The sequence below is a fragment of the Myotis davidii genome, unplaced genomic scaffold (genome assembly GCF_000327345.1).
Source record: "Myotis davidii unplaced genomic scaffold, ASM32734v1 scaffold458, whole genome shotgun sequence".
In the NCBI taxonomy this organism is placed as follows: domain Eukaryota; kingdom Metazoa; phylum Chordata; class Mammalia; order Chiroptera; family Vespertilionidae; genus Myotis; species Myotis davidii.
The window spans coordinates 248,596-267,694 of NW_006289819.1; the positions used below are offsets into that span (position 1 = coordinate 248,596).

General features: G+C 56.4%; 1 protein-coding gene across 2 annotated transcripts in view; it reads right to left on the bottom strand.

The window, feature by feature from the left end:
- Window positions 1-15,851: 15,851 nt before the first annotated feature.
- DMBX1 (diencephalon/mesencephalon homeobox 1) overlaps window positions 15,852-19,099 on the bottom strand; it is a 6,328-nt gene continuing 3,080 nt past the window's right edge. Inside the window, exons 2-4 of one of the 2 annotated variants that reach the window (XM_006762542.1) lie at window positions 17,614-17,792; window positions 16,986-17,334; window positions 15,852-16,306 (exon numbers count right to left, since the gene is read on the bottom strand). In XM_006762542.1, the coding sequence (XP_006762605.1) occupies window positions 15,852-16,306; window positions 16,986-17,334; window positions 17,614-17,792 (983 nt within the window). Of the gene's footprint in view, window positions 16,307-16,985; window positions 17,335-17,613; window positions 17,810-19,099 lie in introns of both variants that reach the window. The other variant, XM_006762541.1, reaches the window with a different exon arrangement.

Consider the following 19,099-nt stretch of genomic DNA (forward strand, 5'->3'; position numbering starts at 1 on the left):
CTGCCCCGGGGCGCGCCGCCCCCTAGCGCCCGGGGCCCTCTCGGACTCTCCTGGCCCAGGTCCCTCCGTTCAGTGCCAAGTAAGAAAAAACAGGAGACAAGGAAAAGGACATTTAGATAAGGGTCGGGTGCTGAGCACAGGTGGCCTCATGTGTCCCATCTCTGGGACTATTAGGGGGAGAACGGGTCGAGGCCCCTCACCCAGGAGGGGGCAGCTCCTTGGCCCTTTAGGTGGAGTCTGCTGGGCCCTACATTACTTCACTCCCAGACTTAATGAAACCTTGAGTCCCTAACACCACTACCCAGGGCATTTGGGCACTGGGAACAAAGCCACTCGGAGAGGGACTAACTACCAGCAGGCCCACACCCCCCAGGGGTGGAGGAAGGGGGGAGACGGGGAGAAGTATCAGCCCGGTTGTCTCCTGCCCCTGCACACTGAAAGGTCACCAGCTCCCCTTCTGCTCCTCCCCGCCCTCCTCATCTCCACTCCATGACCTTTTGGGATTAGTTGGGGAGGGTGGAGGTTAGTCCCTAAGGTAGAACCGGGTTGCACACACCCCACCCTCAACTTGGCTGCAGGGGGAGCGGAGGCTAGGGCCCCACAGGGGTGAACCGATGAGGCTCCTCCTGTGCAGTCTCTGTGCCTCGCTCCTCAATAAAGCACCTTTGGAGTCAAGTCCGATGTAGCTGTGCAGCCCTGAGGGAGGGCCTGATAACAGGGTCCTGGGCTGGGGTCCTCCCACCCCCTTGGAGACCTAGGGGAAAGGAGTGTGTGACTGACTGTGAGCAAAGGACAGACTGGGGGTGCCTGTGAACTGGGGAACAGGTGTGTCAGGCTGGGGGACTGAACATATACGACGTGCCTGTGGGTGAGATCGCCTGCTGTGTGCATGAGATAAGGAGTGTGCGACGCTAACACCACACCCATGTCGGGGTGGTTGAGGTTGTCACCCAGCAGAGGTGTGAGGAAAGAAGGGCTCCCCAGGGCTATGCAAATCCTAGTCCTTTCTGCTGGTCTGGTGGGATTGGCAGAGTCTGGGCTTAGCCTGTGTTCTGTATGAGTGGGTGGGGGCATCTGGGAGAGGGATAGAGGCTGCTTTGCAAGAAGAAACAAAACTCGTGGAGTCTGGGGGGGAGATACTGCAACCCTGGGCCAGGCCCTCCTCGGATAGCGGGGACCCAGGCCAGCAGTGGCTGGGATGGTGGCACACACTGGACCACAACCCCTTGCTGACCGTGACTCCCTGCCCATCGCCCTTGGCTTCTTCAGCCGCCCTTTTTCTTTCCAGAGTGGTCTTTGCTGCTCTTCTGCTTGGGCCCAGGCTCTTCCCACAAGCACTGTGGCTCTGTCTTCCTTCCTCTGAGCCCCCTCTCTGCCCTGCCTCTCCTGCTGTCTGCCCTCCCATTGACCTGGAGAAGAGGGAATCTATCTCCATAGGTGCTGAGTGGGTCATCTCTATTAATTCACATGGGTCGATGGGCCCCAACCTTTGAAGCATCAAGCCCCTGGAGCTGATGACCTCTTCTCAGAGTGCTTCCCCACCCCCACTGTGTGTGTGTGTGTGTGTGTGTGTGTGTGTGTGTGTGTGTGTTAAGGCCCCCACCCCAGGCTCCAGTCCTGCCTCTTCTGGTTCACTGGTCTGCAGCCTCGGACGCCACCTGCTGCTGGTAGAGTAGGAGGTGAGAGGGGCCACTGATAAGGCTGCCTTGGGGTGTGATCTCCTACACCTGCTTAGGAGGGGACACCCAGATTCTATCCCTAGGATACTAGGCTTAGCCCAAACCCCTCTTCACCTGCTGGAAGTGCACATTATCTTCCTCTTCTCCCCCCACAAGAAGACTTCCATATCTAGGAGCCTGGCTGCTGAGGAGGAAGAATAAACAGGTGATAGGAGCTCAAGGCAGTGGGCCACAGAGATGGTGTGAGTGAATAGAATGGAAGTGAGGTGGGAGCAGGGGGGACATTGTCTCCCTGGAGTCTCTTCCACTGCTACGCCCAGCTGAAGGTCATTTGTCCCATCTGTGGTCGCTCCCTCTCCATAGGCACACCAGAAGATACTCTCTATACCCCAGGGCCCAGTTTCCAATCAGCCACCCTAGCAGCATCCCCTCCTCCCACCCCCAGGCCTGCCCTACCAGGGACTCCTCCCCTCACACTCCTTTAGGCCCCTCTAAGGCAGTTCAGCCAGTGCAAAAGCCCTAAGGGGAGAATGAACGTGGCCTCCAGCGTCAGGCCAGGAAAAAAAGGGCTGTGGGGTGGGAGATGGACTTGGTGAGGGTGGGGAAGGAACTATTGCTCGGCTCATATAAAGCTGAGTAAGCCAGGATGAGGAGCGAGATGGGAGCCACTGGAGGGTGTTAAGCATGATCTGATTGATGAAGAGGGCCCTGCCTGCTGCCGGGAAAACAGTGCTGGGGACAAGAGGAAAATGGGGTTAGGAGGTTATTGCGGTGAGACATGCTGGGGGCTGGGTCTGGAGTGGTGGCTGGGAAGTGGACAGATTTGACATCTTTTTGAGGTCTTCCTGTTGGGGGAGTGTAAGGAGAGTGAAAGAGAAGAATCTGGGATAAAATTCTAGAATGTTGCTTGGAGCAGCTGGCCACAGCTGGAGGAAAAGCAAGGGCTGTGGTAAGATCAAAGGTCTGTTAGCTCAGTGGGACTTCCCCTGGAGCTGGACCCACACCCTGAATTCTGGAAAGAGAGCAGAGAGGATGCAGATTTAGAAGCCGTTGGCCTTGGCTGGTGGCTAAGCCGTGAGTCCAGATGAGGCACATGGGGAGAGATGAAGACGGAAACAAATCTAGACCAGCCTAAACTCTGAGTCTCGGGGAGAGAAGGTACCTTACGTTGCCCAGTTCTGAATCTCACCTACCCTTCTGCTGGTGCCCGTGCCTGGATGATGAGGTCCATGGCTGGGGAGTCGGGGATTAGGAAGGAGTGAGTGGACTGTGAATTCTGTCTTGTTCACTGCTGTGCACTCAGTGCCTACCTGGCACAAGGTGGGTGCTCAGAAAATATTTGTTGAGTTAGTAAAATATGTGAATCTTATCCCACAGCTGAGACTCTAGAGAAAATTATCAAGGCGCCCAATTCTGGGCAGGAAAGGTGAAAAGCTCCCTTTCTGTGGGGGACTTCTCCTGGCCAATTCCTGCTTTCTTCTTCTTTGTGAAGAGGTTGGAGGAGGTGGGAATGTAGAGATGGCTAGATGGACATTGATAGACATGCCTGAGGGCTAGGCTCCCAAAAGTAGGCAATGGCCATAGAGATGGGCCAAGCCTGCGGAAATAGGAACTGCTGGAGAGTGCCACTAGAGGGCAGCCTGGGCACATGACGGGACAGAGACTACAGCCCAGGCAGCCTGCACACATTGGCCTTTTCCACTTCTGAGGGTCCAGGCCCTGTGGAATGGGAGGAGTGGACAGTTGGGTGCACTTGCTGAGGGGATCGGAGAGGTTAAGCCAACCTATTGACTAAATGACACCTCCAACCCTGGGACCTGACCTTATCACAGAGGGAGCCCTGACCCAAAACAGACTTCGCCTTTGTCAAGGTCACAGGTAAGTCCTGAGTGGAGTCATAGACTGAACCCTCTCCTAAGTCCATAGTGAGTCCTGGCCGGAGCTTGATCCTGGTCACACTCTGAGCCCTGACCCTACCTGGTCCCTACATTGAACCTTGATCCTGATCTTAGACTGAGTTCTGACTCAGTTCACAGACTGAACCCCGACCTTTATCCAAGATTGAACCCTGACCTGGACACAGACTGAGCCTTTATCCTGGACACATATTTAGCCCTTATTCTGGTCACAAAAGGAACTCCAACCCTGAGCCATACACTGAACCCTGATTCTGATAGCAGACTGAGCCTGACCCTAGTCAAAGAGCCCTGAACCCGGTCCTAACCTGAACTTTAACCCTGATCCATACATCGATCCCTGGGCCTGGATAAGGACCGAGCTTTAATCAAGGTCACAGATTGAGCCTTGATACCTAAGACGTGCTCCCCCGACACCCCATTGACTTAAGGGCCTTTCAGATGAGTCTCCCATGTCAGGTCTGGCTTCAGCCCCAAAAGGAAGTAACTCCTGCAGCCACTTTTGACGGGGAGAGAAGGAGTCCTGGGTCTTTGAATGGTCCAGAAACTCCTGGACGTTAGTCAGGCAGGGAAAGGCTGGTTGTAGGCTGTCCAGGATATAAGGGAAGAGGACGGCTGGGTCTTCTCCAGGAGCCCCTGGGCTCTGCGCTGGGCCTTCCTGCTGCCAGGGTGTCTGGGGGCCTCCAGACTGGGCGCCTCTTCCATCTGCACTTCTGACTCCTGCGGAACCTGGGCAAGCCCCTTCTCTCTGGGCTGCGCTACACCCCTTGTTGCCTTCTGGGGAAAATGTGAGGAGGAGGTGAACTTCTGTGAAGAGAGTGGGACCAAGTCATCACTCGTCCACGTCTCCACCCAGTGCCCCGGCAGGAAGGAGACATTCCCTTGCTCTGGGAATTTATTGGCCGTCACTCAAAACAGGCAAGAAAAGATGAATCATGCACAAGGTGGCACCGCGGGCTGTGTCCCTTGAGACAGGAGCACAGAATAGGTAAGGAGGCAGAAGTCCTAGAGGTGTGAGGAGGGATGTACACAAGGGGCCGTGCAGCCCCGCCCTGGGCTCACCGACCAGTTCCATTTCTGTCCTCCCCAGGGTGCAGCCTGGGTGCCTTGGGCCTGCAGGACCAAGCTGGCCTCTGCTAGGCCCACCGGCCGGGCTCACCTTGGGAGATACCCAGGGTGGCGGTGAGGACTGAGCCAGGCAGGAGCCAGGCGGGGGAGGGGGCAGCTCGAGTCAAAAAACGCTGACGCCAGAGACAATGAGCTCTCCGAGGCTGAGGCAACTCATTTGGTCCCGGCCACGCTTTATTAAATTCTCATAAACCTGTCAGGGGGGACAGGGCTCGCTTCAGTTTACCTCATTAGCCCGACACAATGACGGGGGTTGGGAGGTAGAGGGAGGGGGCAACAAGGGGAGGCCGGGCTCAGTGCTGAGAACCGAGCCAGCCAGGAAGATAATTGAATTAAGTGGCTTTTGTTAATGGTTTTTAAGACTCCGAAGTGTAAATAACATTTAGGGGATTTCGTTTAATGGGGCTGGGGTTTTAGGGACCCAGGGAGCTTAGAGGAGGTCCAGCCCAGTCCCTGCCCCTCTCCCCCATCCCAGGGCAGCTGGGGAGGAAAGAGGCAGGGAGAGCCAATGCTGGATGCAATGAAGTTAGTCTGGGAGCAGAGAGGGAGGGGCCAGAGAAAAGACAACTTCCTGGGGTGTCTTTGAACAGACACGGAGAAGACAGAGGACCTGAGGGAGGGGACATGGAGGCAGGGCTGACCGTGATGAGCTGCCCAGGCCTGCAATGCCGCCACCAGCAATACGGCCAGGGCTGTCTCTGGGGTGTTGCTGGAGGCGTGGCTGTGAGTGTTTAGGGGACCTGGCCTCCTGGGGCAGCCAACGTTCATTCCTCATGGAGAATTGCTAACTGTCCGTCAAAGGGGCTCCCCTGGGAGGCAGTGGGCACCCCATCACAGGACATGTATGGGGCTGTGGTGGTGGGTTAGACTCTACCCCAGGCTCCCCGAAGGAGACTGGATTTGAACTGAGCTAGAAGAGAACCTGCAGGTGGAGTGGGGAGCTCAATTCTCCGGGGGCGCAAGGCTCGGGGGAGCTGGAAACAGGGACGTGGACAAGTTGTCTGAGAATCCATCCCCACGCTTTCCTCAGTTACAGCTTCTGCCTCCCCGCAGACATGGTCCAAGCGTTTGTTGGCTGGGCTGGAGGCAAAGGGCTCTGGGCAGGTCCCACGGAGCTGGAGGTGCGATGGGGCGGGGCTGGTCCTAGGCCAGCCCACAAAGGGTTAAGGCATTAATCGCCCTGCATGCGACAAAGGGAAGTGGGTTTTCTGATCCAGAAAGGATCAGTCCCTGGGACGCCCCATCAGGCCCTTCAGCGTGAAATTACACCCCAGCAGGGGTGCTCTCCTCCCCCCACACACACTGCCCGCCTCGTCCTGGCACAGGATTAGGGCCTGGAGTCATCAGCTTAATAGCTGCCTCCTCTCCCAGCCCCTCTCCCTTGGGAGCCTTCAGTCCTGCCTCCAGGCCTGAACCAACCTCTTCCTCACCTTCTGTCCACCTGTCAGTTGATCTATCTGGTCATCTCTGTCCTAACTCTTGGTCTGGTCATTCCTTCTGTCTCCTTGGCTGACCCTTGACTCCAGTCCCTATTTTAGTTTGTTTTTTTTTTATAACATTTAATCAGCACCCTAAATGTGTTTGCTTACCTATCCGTTGTCTGTCTCTGCTAAGTGCCTTGGGCACAGGCACGGCATCCCCACTGTCCGGGCTGTGTCAGGCAGATAGTTGGTGCTCAATAAACATTAGTGGACTGAGGCCCCCTCCCAACCACCTCACAAAGACTGGGTGTGGTCCCTAAACTCTGGACATTGGTGCTCAAGATTGAGAGGGAGCTAAAGCCCGTGCCAGGACAGAGCCGTGTCCTGAGGTCCCTGCCTCAGACCTAGCCTCTGCCTCAGATCCAACCTCATCTCTAAAGGATGCCAGGAATGTGACAGACCAGAAAAGGGAGAAGCCCTTCATGGCCAGACGGTGCACACTCATCCTTGGGTGCCATCCCTGGAGGCCCTTCCATCCCACTTCCTTGGGCCCCTGCTGAGCCTTTGCCACACGAGTGACTCTAAGCCACATCTGCACCCACAGCTGCGTGTACCCACCATGGGGAGGGGTCTCAGATGGAACAATTGATGAAACTGGAGAGCAAATATCACAGAGAATCAAAACCCTAGGAGGCCATTCAGAAATCCAGGCTGTTCGAGGCAGTCTGATGGCCAGTATAGACTACACTCCAACCTCTGCACAGGAGTTAGCGGCGCAGCAGCAGCCAGGGCCTCACAGCAGGGCCAGACAGGAGCCAGTTCCTGAGGTTCTAGACAAGAGCTTGGCCCTCACACTGCCCCTCCAGTTCGACTTAGCAAGTGTGGTATCTATTCAACACCAGCTCTGCGCCAGGCTCTGGGCCATGCCAGGCCCTGCTCAGGGAGCTCCATCTGGGTGTGGATAAGACCTCCACGTGGTGCCTAGAGGGCTCGAGAGGGAGGGAAGGGCTTGCCCTCCCCTAGATAATCAAACAAGGCTTCCTGGAGAGGGTGTCAGGTGGGTGGGCTCTAAAGAATGACTAGGGTTTTCCCAGAAGGAGGGATCAGCAAGAGCAAAGACAGATGGGAAGGGCACAGTGGGGGTCGGTTTGGTTGGACACCCCAGAACAGTGTGAGAAGAAAGTGGCCCCTCCCTGCTGGCTGCCCAGCACGTCTGTGTGGAGGTGAGGGGAAGGGTGGGGTGACCTATGAGGAGCCAGGCTTCCAGGTCTGCCAGCTGCTCAGGTGGAGATGGCAACAAAGAGCGGCTTTGTGTGCACATGCTCACACTCACACGCACCGCACACGCCCCACAGAAGTTCTTTCCAAGAATGGCTCTTCAAGCCTGGCTGCCAAGAGAAAGGAGCCACTGGGCGGTCAGCCCCCAGGGGAAATATCGCTCCTGTGGCCTTTGTTGTTCGAAGGGCTTTCGAAATCCCAGGACTCCTCTTGGAAAGGATCTCGGGCTGAGGTGGTGGTTCCCACAGCTGGAGATGTGGGAGAGGGTGGCACAGCCTCCCTGGCCTGGCAGGGGGGAGGAGCCCCAGGGGGCCAGGCTTGGAGCATTAGCAGCAGTGGCAGCAGTTTAATCCTAAACTTTCGTCATCACTCGTTCAATTCCCACAGCCTGGGGGTAGGCAAAGATCTCCCCATTTCACAGATGATAAACAGAGGTTCACAGAAGCCTCGCAGCTTATTGAACAGCCCCACCGTGAACTAATGCTAGGAATGAAACTGACTTGGCACCAGTCACAAACTTAGCTCAGCCCTGGCCTCATCCTGAGCCCCAACTCTGACCCTGATAGAGCCACGACTTGCCCTACCCCTGGCCCCAACTGATCCCTGATCTCAGTCACATACAAACCTTTGATCCTGGCCCCATTCTGAACCTCTAACAAAGCTGCCCTGGACTGATCCCTGATCCTAGCCTCAGATTGCCTCTACTGTTAGCTTTAAGCCCCATGAGGTCGGAGACCTGTGCTTCTCATTCACCCCTGCTACTTTACATTTATGCATGTGCGATTGTTCCAATAATCTCTCTCTCTAGGGCCAGGGCCTGAATCTATTGTTATTTACCACACTAATAATAGTGTAATTATAGCATTAATAGCAAGCATTTATTGAGCATTTACTAAATGCCAGGCTTTGTGCTCAGTATTGCCCAGATGTTATCTCATTTAATCCTCACAAAAAGCCCTGAAGTACATGTTGTTATGCACCCATTTTATAGATGGGAACACTGAGCCCCAAGGTCACACTAGGAGAAGGTATGTAGTTCCCTCCACCATCACACTCAGCTGCCTAGTGAGGGACGGGTACGGACAGGGAAGTCTCAACTATAAGAGCAAAAGGAAGCATTCGGACAGGTGGGAGAAGCCAAGGGTTTTCTGGAGACTCTGAGTCTCTGAAGCATCAGAGGGGCCAGGCGAGTTGAGGGAGATTGCGATGAAGGAATGAGACCAGCCGCACAGTTTGTGGAGTCCAGTGCAATGTGCAAATGCAGGACTGCTTGCTAAGAAGTTAAGGATTTCAAGGAGGGTCCTATGTCACTGCACAGGTCACATGCCCATGAAGGTGGCCCCAGAGGGGATGTGCGTGGGGATGGATGCGTGGATCAAGGAACATGGCTGTTACAGTAGCAGCTGGGACCGGGTCTGATTCACCTGTGGGTATTTGGGCAGTATCTTCAGCAGGCACAGGGGAGCAATCACGGGGCATCTCTGGGCACCAAGCTGGCAGTGTGGCTGGACAGGCCCATGTGGAGGGGAGTTGGTGCCACTAAGTGTTGGGTGGTGCTGTCCGGAGTGTAAGCCGGGGAACATGCACATCTTGGGGATGCGGCGAATGTATGTGGAGCATCCAGGTGTCAGACCACGGTCTGTGTGTGTGAGGGCTTGTATGGGGGCGGGGGAAGTAACATATGAGTAGGAGAGACAGACAGACAGACATCCTGAGATTGTGTGGTCCAATGCAGAAGTCAGCATGTCCCATGTGTCCAAGAGAGAAGATATGGGTGTGAGCGTGTGTGGTTGTGAGGGGGGAAGGATATGTGTGTAATTGGGAGTATGTAGAAGTATGTGGGAGGTTGTAAGCGTATCTACATACACACACACACACACACACACACACACACACACACACACACCTGGGTGCTGGCCTGTGCTGCCTTCTCTGTTGTGAGGTGCTCCCATGTGACACTGTCCCCTTGCCCTCCCTGGCCCAGCCCAGGCCTTCATGGGGTCAGGTCCCCCTCAGAGACACTCCTGCCTACGTAGGGTGGTCAGAGCTGAGAGCTGCCGCCCAGGCCTAGGCGGTTGGGGTGATCCTGGGCCAGCGGTGTCAGGTTCCCCTCGAGGGCTGGGCCGCCCTCTGCAGCCCTCTGAGGGCCTTTGTTGGAAGTTCAGACAAACTTGTCAGGGGGGCGGGCTGGGAGCTGCCTCCTAATCGGCTTTCCCAGAAGGGAGAGCAGAATGAGAATGAGACTTCCAGTCCTGGCCGCTCTGTGGGAAAGAAGGGGGAGGGATGGGCCCGGCTCCCCCTGCCCTGAAGGGCCCTCTCACAGGTGCCCCTTCTCCTCGGCACCTGAGGAGCCAGAGCCCTGGACTGCAGAACACGGAGGCCCACATCGAGAACAGGAGGATTCGGGGAGAAGTTTCAGAGAGCCCCCTGCCTTTCTCATCTGTCAGCACACAGCAAGCCAGACACACAGCCCCTCAGCCCTCCACTTCCTCCAGCCCCTGCTCCCTGCCTCACCGCGCCTCCCAGGAAGGCTGGACGCGGTTAGTGATTCCCATTCAACAGAAGAGGAAACCGAGGGCCAGAGAGGGGCCGTTATTTGCCCAAAGTAACTTGTCCCAACTCCACAATAGAATCTTCTTTCCCTGAGGTCCTGCCCTCAGCATTTCCCGGTGATCTCATTCAGATGCGCTCCCTCGCCACGTCTCTGCTCACCACCCTCATGGTGAAGAGCATGGATTCTAGGTGAGCCGAGTTCAAACGGTGGGTCCCCCACCGCTAGCTGTGTGGTGTTGGGCATATTATTAAACTTCTCTGTACCTCAGTTTCGTCATCTATAAAATGGGGTTAATAGTAGGACCTACCACATAGTTGTGTGGGGATAGAGTGACTTAATATCTGTCAAGTACAAAGCACAGAGGAAGTGCTCTGAAAGTACTTGTTAAGCAATTTCAAGTCTAAGCCAGCAGCGCTGACCCAGGACATCCCAACACCTTCCCTTCAAGAAACTGAAGGCTCCTCAAATGCAGCAAACAAGCCCAGCCTACGCTCAGGCTCATCCCCCACACTCACCCCAGCCCACGGTCCCGCCCACTGCTGCCAAGCCAGAGACTCGGGCACCCTCAACCCTCCCACGCCTACAGTCGCCTACAGTCCTTCTACTTCCTAAATCTCTCATCAGTGTGAGCCCTTCTCCTCACCCCTCTTCCCCCACCTTCCTCTCACCAGGACATGACGGGGGGCCTCCTCCCTGGTCTCTGCCTCTTCATGAACCACCACGCCCCAAAGGTATGGGACGGGGGTGGGATTTACCAAGATGCAAGTCTGACCACCCCATTCCCCACTGGGAATAGCCTCCAATGTGCTCCCTCAGGCCCTCATGCCTAAGTCCAAGCTCGCAGCTTCCCTTTCCATCCTCGGCCTGACACGGCCCCCCACCATCCTGGAGGCCACCCAGACAGACCCCTCCAGGGTTCAGAGCTCACTCAGCCCACAGGTGCGGTAGTGCTGTATGTGCACTGCTTCTCCCGGGACACCCTTCTCTCTTGCCTCCTGGCAAGCACTGGACCTGTGGGACTCAGCTCAAAGGTCTCCCTCCTTAAGGGCCTTCCTGGCCTCCCCAGGCTGAGCAAGGGACCCCTCTTATGTATCCCAGAGTTCTCTATTTTTGAACCCCAAATTGCCTTGTATTGTAACTGTCTGGAGAGCAGGGACCATGTTTCTTCCTACTTGTTTCCATGTACCCAGCACAGGGCCAGGCATACAGCAGGTGCTCAGTAAGTGCTGAGTACGCATAAGTAATTGGAACTGCAGAGTTACCCGGCTCCCTCTGTGCCAGGAAAGGTGTGTGCCGTGGTGCTGAGGAATGTAGGAGGCACGCAGTGGCGCAGGTCCCTGCGGGGGAGTGGGAGTGGTGAGAGATTTGGCAGACATTTGATCTGTCAGCCCCTGACAGGGAGGTGGGGCGGCAAGGTGAAGAGGGCTGCTCCCCGCCCTAATCCTCAACCCCACTGGGGAGAGAGGAATGCGTCTCCTGGGGTCTGCCACCGCCCCTGGGAAGCGCCCTGCACACTATCCAGACCGCCGGGTTCTCCTACCAGGAAACCCCCAGAGGTGACAGCCACCCCTCCCAAACCCCAGCCTGGAGCTGGCACAGAGGCCCTGTGCACACGCTGGAACCTGGCGAGCAGAAGTGATCGCCTGTCATCTTTTCCTTGAAATGAGAAAGGGAGTGAGATTTCACAGAAAGGATTTCTTGGTTGTACCTTTTCCTGCACTTACTGCCTATCTGTACAGTCTCGCACTCTCCCCCTCTCTTGCTCGTGCATAAGCACATACACACACAAATGCAAGCAGACATGGGCTCTCATGTGTACATATAGATGTGTAGGCTGTAATCACACACACACAGACCCTCACCCTGCCCTGGAGAGTCCTTCATGAATCTGGACTCCATGCTGCCTCCCATAGCAGAAACCCCTTCATCCTCTGCTTGCTCATCCTTGAGGTCAAAACGCTCCCTCCAGGGGCCGCCCATCCCACTGGAGAACAGCTCTGCCTTAGACCCAGTTGTGCCTTCCTGTCATTCTCTTTTGGCCCTGGCTTACTTGTGTTTCCCACAGAACCCCCCGCCCTCTCCATCCTATAGACCAGGGGTCCTCAAACTACGGCCCATGGGCCACATGCAAATACAAATATTGTATTTGTTCCCGTTTTGTTTTTTTACTTCAAAATAAGATATGTGCAGTGTGCACAGGAATTAGTTCATAGTTTTTTTTAAAACTATAGTCCGGCCCTCCAACGGTCTGAGGGACAGTGAACTGGCCCCCTGTTTAAAAAGTTTGAGGACCCCTGCTATAGACCCACCCAGGCTGCCCTGGAGCCCCCAGGTGCCCGTGCCCCTGGCCACCCTGCCACATGTGCTTGGGTGAGTGAGATCCATGCAGCCCAGAGTAGATGGAACCCTTCCCTCCCTGTCCCTCTGCTCCCGTGACCACTCCAGAGTGACATAGCAGCTGCCAGTTGGGAAGGGCCAAGGAGAGAGCTCTGAGGCCCATGCGGGAGTGGCCAATCCGTGAGGCAGGCCTGCCTCCCTCCCCCACGGCCACAGCGCTGGACAGGCAGGGACAGACCTCGAGACAGCAACTGAGTCTCTCATTGCAGGCGCCTCTGGGAATGAACCTGGACCAAAGGTTGTGCTGCCAGATTCTCTTTTATTAGCCAAGTAGGACAAAGAATAGGTCACAACGTCACAGGAAGTCAGACAGACAGACCGATACACGGGGTAGAGTGTCATGCTGCACTACGCAGGGGGCAGGGCCGGGGAGAGGGTGCGGGTGGTGGGGGGGAGGATGTCTGAGTCTTGTTTTGTCAACTAACAGAATAAATAAATACGGTACACAGTGTTTTTGCCACAGGCTGGCACAACCTCTAAGCACAAATGGTCACAAAACAGCTGGTTTAGAAAGCAGTCTGTATAGCCTGCCGGCTGTGGAGTCAGGGTTGGGGGTCCAGGCCCCTCTGGACCATGCTCTGGGGAAGTGAGGAAGCAGAGGAATGGAGACCTCGAATAGAAGGAGAGGTGAGGATGAGGCTTTCCTGGGAGGGACGGTCAGAGCTCCAGCATCAGGGTGACCCAGCCGATTCAGTGTCAGGCCCCAGTGGTGGTGGGCCACCCCAAGCCCATACCCTCTGATCCTGTAGGAGACCCTTGGTGCTCTCCCTTCTTGCTCTCCAGCTGCTTTCAGTAACTGAGGCTGGCCCCCCAAACTAGGTAGCGATCTGCCCAGGCTCAGGTACCACATATACTTCCCTGCCTTCTCTGGGCTGGTAGAATTGGGTCAGTTGAATGAGGGAGTGTTGACAACAACCTGAGGGAAGCTGAGCTGAGCCTTAGGTGGGCCTGGCTCCATCCAGGATAGAACATGACTCTGGGGTGGACTTGTCCCTTGGAGGTCAGGGGAGGCTGCCTGGAGGAGGTGATGCTTAGAGCTGTTGGATTCCAAGGCCCAGTGACAGTCATTTGCATCCAGGGACAGGCAAAAAGCTTCAGTCCCCAGGCCTGGTCCAGATAAGATTTTGTTTGGTTCAGAAACAGATCTTACTGGAGCTGATTCCAGAGGGCGAACCAAAAATTCCTCCTGTCTCCTGGAGTCTCTGCCACCCTCCTGACCCCCTGTCTCCTGCTCTGGTGCTCCTGTTGGATTCACCTTCCAAATTCCAGATCCCAGATCCTGCTTCATCTGATCCCTGTTCAGAAATCCTCACCTGCTTTGGAGGTGAGGACTCTAGTCTGGATCCAAGGGCCTGAGCCCCACTTCTCCTAAAGCCAGCCATGCCTTCCCTGTTGTCTACTTAGTCTCACTCATTGTTTTGTTCAAACAGCTTTCCTGGCCCAGGCTACCATCCCCCTCACTCTCCTCCTACCTCTCCCCATTTAAACTTTTCCAGCCAGACCCCCAAGGATGATGGACATCAACTGTTCTACAGACCAGTCCTACCAAAACACCAATAGACCCCCCGCCTTCTTCCACTGGGAGAGGAGACAAGCCTTAGGAATTTCAGATGCAACTTTTCTAAGCAAGGGATGGAGGGTTCAGTGGGTAGAGGGTTGGGGTTCAGTCCCCAGTGGCAGTGGGCCACCCCAACCCCATACCCTCCGATCCCGTAGGAGACCCTTGGCACTCTCTCCTCTTGCTCTTTGGCTGCTTTCATGACCGAGAATCTGTGCAAGCCAGCCCCTCCCCCTGCTCTGAGCCCCAGACCCTGTGAAGGCATGGAGATGGGGTGACCACAGAGGCCAGCACTGGAACTCAAGAAAAGCAGAATCAAATCCAGATTGTCTCCACTTGAAGGAACCCATAATACATATTGGGAAACTGAGGCCCAGAGACCGTGGCTGTGCCCACTGGAGAGGCTTCTGAGTACAACACCCATTGCTCCACAGCAAGGCAACTGTAATTCTCGAATTCATACATTGTGCTTTTGAGAGCCGTGTTGTGGTTGTTGTGAGTGCCACTAAAAACTTCTGAGCACAGACGTGCAGACTAGTGGAGCTGGACAAGACAGCACAGCCCATTGAAGCCAGATGAGGACACGGGCCTGAGAGGCTATGGGCTGGCCCAAGGTCACGTTGCTTTGAAAGGGAGCTTGCTGAGCAGGGTTCCCGGTCATAAATGGGAACACATCAAGGACGAGCTGAAAGAAGCCCTTACTTCAGCGATCCACGCTGGGACAGGACGCCATAGAAGCCAGAGACCTGATGCTGCGTGGTTTGCACGCACTGTGATCAGGAGCTAGAGTCCAACCTCCCCTCCTGGCTCAGACGCACCCCTGCAATGGACACTAACTGCTGAGCCTGGAGGCGAGGCTGTGCAGAGGGGCACCTCCTCTCTCTGAGAGCACCCCTTCCCTCTCACCTCCTTCCAACCAGGGAAGTCTCACCAGAGAGGTCTAGAGCCTTGTGGGCAGTCCTAGATGAGCAGGGGCAGCAGGCCTGTCCGGGGGGCTTGATGCCCACCCCAGCCTGATTCCTGCCTCCGCTCCCCTCTGTCTCAATCTTAGGAATGGGCTTCAAAGCTGAGAAAAGAGAGGAAGGAGAACATGGCGCCCCACCCCTTCTAGATGCCAGGCGGGGGGAGGGGGGTGCGGGGGGGGGTGCCTACAGGGTCTCTAGCTGGGGCCTGTTCTCCTCCAGCTGCCTTGAGAGGGTGCCCTGGGGGGGAGGAGACAGGCAGGCAGGGAAGGAGCAGAGGAGAAGCAACATCACTACAACTAAAAATCCACAACCCCAAACAAAACAGCCTGGGAATTAAGGATACCAGCACAGCCAGCACCAAGGAAAGAAAGAAGGGGTGGGGCTAAGAGCCATGGGGGACAGGTGCAGAGTGGGGAGGACCGAGGCGGGAGGAGAGGCCGCAGGAACAGGACAGGCAGGGAGAGGAGGTCAGGGAAGGAGACAGAGAGAGAAGGAAAGCCGGAGTGAGAACAGGAGCTGTAGGCGGAGGCAAAGGCGGCCGAGAAGAGGGGCGGGGGGCCTGGGGCAGGCAAGTGCCTGAAAATATAGTTTTATATATTTATATTTATATCTCAACATTCCACACATCAACTTACTAGGGGGCAGAAGGCATGGGAGGGAGGGAAGGGAGGAGGCAACACTAAGGTGGGGCTCTAGCCAGTGAGAGCCTCTCACTCCCCCAGCAAAGCTGGGGCACCCCAGCGTCTCACCTCCTCCCACGGAGCCTCCGTGGGATCCAAGCAGGGCCATGCAGAGGGTGTGTGGGTGCGGCTTCACCTGGGGCTAGGACTCTGGGGGAGGGGGGCAGGGAGCGGGATTCCCGAGCCAGGACCCCTGGGCTCATCGAACTAATTCCTTGAGAGCCATCTGGGGATAACCCTGGGGCTGGGAGCGGGGCACCCAAGACCCCTGGCTGTCAGTTGGGCAGGGTATCGAGTCCCAGGGAGGCTGCATGCTGCTTGGCCCGAAGCCGCAGGTTCTCGATGCTCGTGGTTTTACTGTTCAGGGCAGCTGAGGCAGGTGCCAGGCCTGCTGGGGGCGCGGGCAGCAGCGGGGACCCCCACACACCCTGATGGGCAGCAGCGGCTGCTGACAGGGACTGGTAGTATGACTGGCAGTGCAGTGAGCCCAGGGGGGCCATGTTGACACCCAGGTAGGGCACGGCGGCTGCAGCAGCTGCGGCAGCAGCAGGGGCTGGGCCCCCTACTTCGAAGGATGAGTAGTGTACCAGGTTGTTGGTGGCCGCCATGTGCTGACGGAATTGCTCCTGCAGACGGAAGAGGCTCAGGGGGGATGAGGAGTAAGAATGGGAGGGGCCCAGGAGGCTGCCCCCCGGAGCTGCCGGAGCCAGGGCCAGGCCGCCTGGGGAATCTGCAAGTAGAGAACCAAGGACTCAGGACAAGGGTGCTGGTCTTCCAGGAGGGGCTCCCTAGCTTTCCCAGCCCCTTGGCCCTGATGGCAAAACAGAATCCTGAGAGGGGGAGCCCAGGCTTCCCAAGGGAGCCCCAGGGACCCTGCCAGGGCTCCCACATGTGGTTTCTTGGGGAGAGTCCTTTTCTTTTCAAGGTTCATCATCTGCTTCCCCTCGCCTGTCAGTGCCTCCCTCTAGCTCTCAGCTCACAGCCCCATCCCTCCCTGCCTGTGCCTGAGATACGGCTCCTGCCAGAGCTCTGTTCCTTCAAAACCACAGGTCTGATTCTCTGTTGCCTGTGGGAATCTCAGGTACCAATATGGCACCCACCCAATCTGCACGGGTACATCTATACTGGTTGTTAAAATACAGGAATATCTCCAGAATGGTTGACAAATAGCTTTTGCCCTGAGTTCCCCCAAGTACCCCTCCCTTGCCACCCAGCCCCTCCCCCTGAATCTCCAAGACCTTCCCAGGGTTCAGCAACTAAAGAGTGACCCCTGGCATAGGTCCAGTGCATTGTGATAAAGGCTGCCTACCCCCTGCTCTGACCCACCCCGTACACCCAGGCCCCTGTCTGGCTGGGCCAGGCGGTTCTCCCTGGGGGGCACTGCCCACGCACAGCACCTCCAGCCTCACCTGCCTTGGGGCTGCCCCTCTTGCAGGCCAGCGCCTTGCTGTCAGCCCCAGAGCTCTTCTCAGTTTTGGGATCCTCGACCCCTGCCCGGGGGTCCTCCTCCGGGTCTGGCTGGTCCTCAGGGGCTGACTCGCTGGCCGACTGCTCAGACAGGCTCAGGTGCAGCTCAGTAGGGGGGTCACCGGTGGGCAGGCTGGGGGGCTGCTCGGTCTCCAGCTGGCTGTCTGGGGTTGGGGCCTCAGCCTTGCCTTCCCCGTGGGAGCCCTCGGCCTCTTTCTGCTTCTGGAGCTGCTCTTTCTGCAAGCTGCGCTGCTTCTTCCGGAACTTGGCCCTGCGGTTCTTGAACCACACCTGGGGGCAGGGAGGGGAGCCAGAGGAGGGGGAGGGAAGAAGGGGAGTTGTGGAGTGGGTGCCCTGGGCAGAGATGTGCATGACAATATTGCCCCTGCCCCACTAGGAAACACACACCCTCGATCCCTTCTAAAACTCCCCGCTGTCACCGAAGGTGTTCAGAGAGACAGCAGGCACTCTTTGGCACTGAGGGCTGAACTGCTGGCTCCTAGGCAATGGGAAGCCAGGCTGATGGGCTGGTGCTTGTCTGCAAGATCTAGTTAAAGGAGCGGGCCCTACCTGCACCCGGGCCTCAGGCAGGTTGGTGCACATGGCCAGCCTCTCACGCATCACCACATCCGGGTAGTGAGTCTTCTGGAAGGTCTTCTCCAGGGCCTCGAGCTGCTGCGCAGTGAATGCCGTGCGACTGCGACGCTGTTTGCGATGCTGGGAGCCATAACGGGCCTCCAAGATGATGTCTTGAAATGTACAGCCGTTGGAGGACAAGGAGAGGGGGCCCATTTAATTATGGGAAATAGGTTTGAGTCCTACCCTGCTCTGACCCATTGAGGACACCCAGGCTCCTGCCAGAGCTGAACCCTGGCCCTTTCCTCGTGGAAATCACCCCTCCCCTCTCCATAGGGCTGGGTTTTCAAGGTTGTACCACCCATCATTCAGGTCCACTGAGGCCTAACTCATCTCCATGAATAGCCTTCAGGAATGTGATTGAGGTGGTGGGTGGGCATTGCCCTAAGATCCATTAAGTCCCAGGATACTTTGGGTATAATATCCTGAATCTACATGATGCTAATGATCTGTGAGTCCATGTCACCAAGTTTCTAATGTCCTATGGTATCCTATGACCCTTAGAGTCTGAATACCAACAGAACCCTGGCCCCTGACCAGGAGAAGTCCGGCTGTGAGCTGGGCCTTTTCTGCGAGGTCGGAATGGGAGCGGTCTGCTGGGTAGACAGTATTCGCTGGCCCTGGACCCCATCTCTGCTGGTATGAACCGCATCATTCCAGCTGGCCTATGAGTCTCTGAAGGTGGGGTCTGATGTCTCAGCCAGAGAAAGCCTGGCCTCTGGCAGGGCCCTGAGGGCACAGTGTTGACCCTTTTGGCTGTTTCCCCGAGGAGGAAAGGACAGAGACCAGGTTCTAACCACTGCAGGCTTGGAGGGGAGACAGGGGAGGGTGCACTATTGATTTAAGGAAACCACCAGGATAGATGTCCGCCTGGGGCTAGATAGATGTCCAATCTCCAGCCCTCCTGCTTGACTCATCGCGGGAGGATGGGCAGGAGCCTCTCTTCCCAGCCTCCCATCACCTGCCTGCGCTGAAGGAAACCCGAGTTGCCAGCCCTGGGCTCCAGGAACTGGAGTCACCCACAACACTCTCGATGGGGAAGAAGGAGGCAACTGGTGTCCAGGAAGCCTCGGACTTTGGGCTGCTCCTTCTTCAGTTTAAAGAAGAAGCCCCAGCCGAACCGGTTTGGCTCAGTGGATAGAGCGTCGGCCTGCAGACTCAAGGGTCCCGGGTTCGATTCCGGTCAGGGGCATGTACCTTGGTTGCGGGCACATCCCCACTGGGGGGTGTACAGGAGGCAGCTGGTCGATCTCTCTTATCGATGTTTCTTTCTGACTCTCTATTCCTCTCCCTTCCTCTCTGTGAAAAATCAATAAAATATGTTAAAAAAAAAAAAAAAAAGGAAAGGGACAGCCTGGCCAATGGTTTTCACGTTTTTTGCACATGTGTACTATCTCCAATGGACATGAATTACTTTATA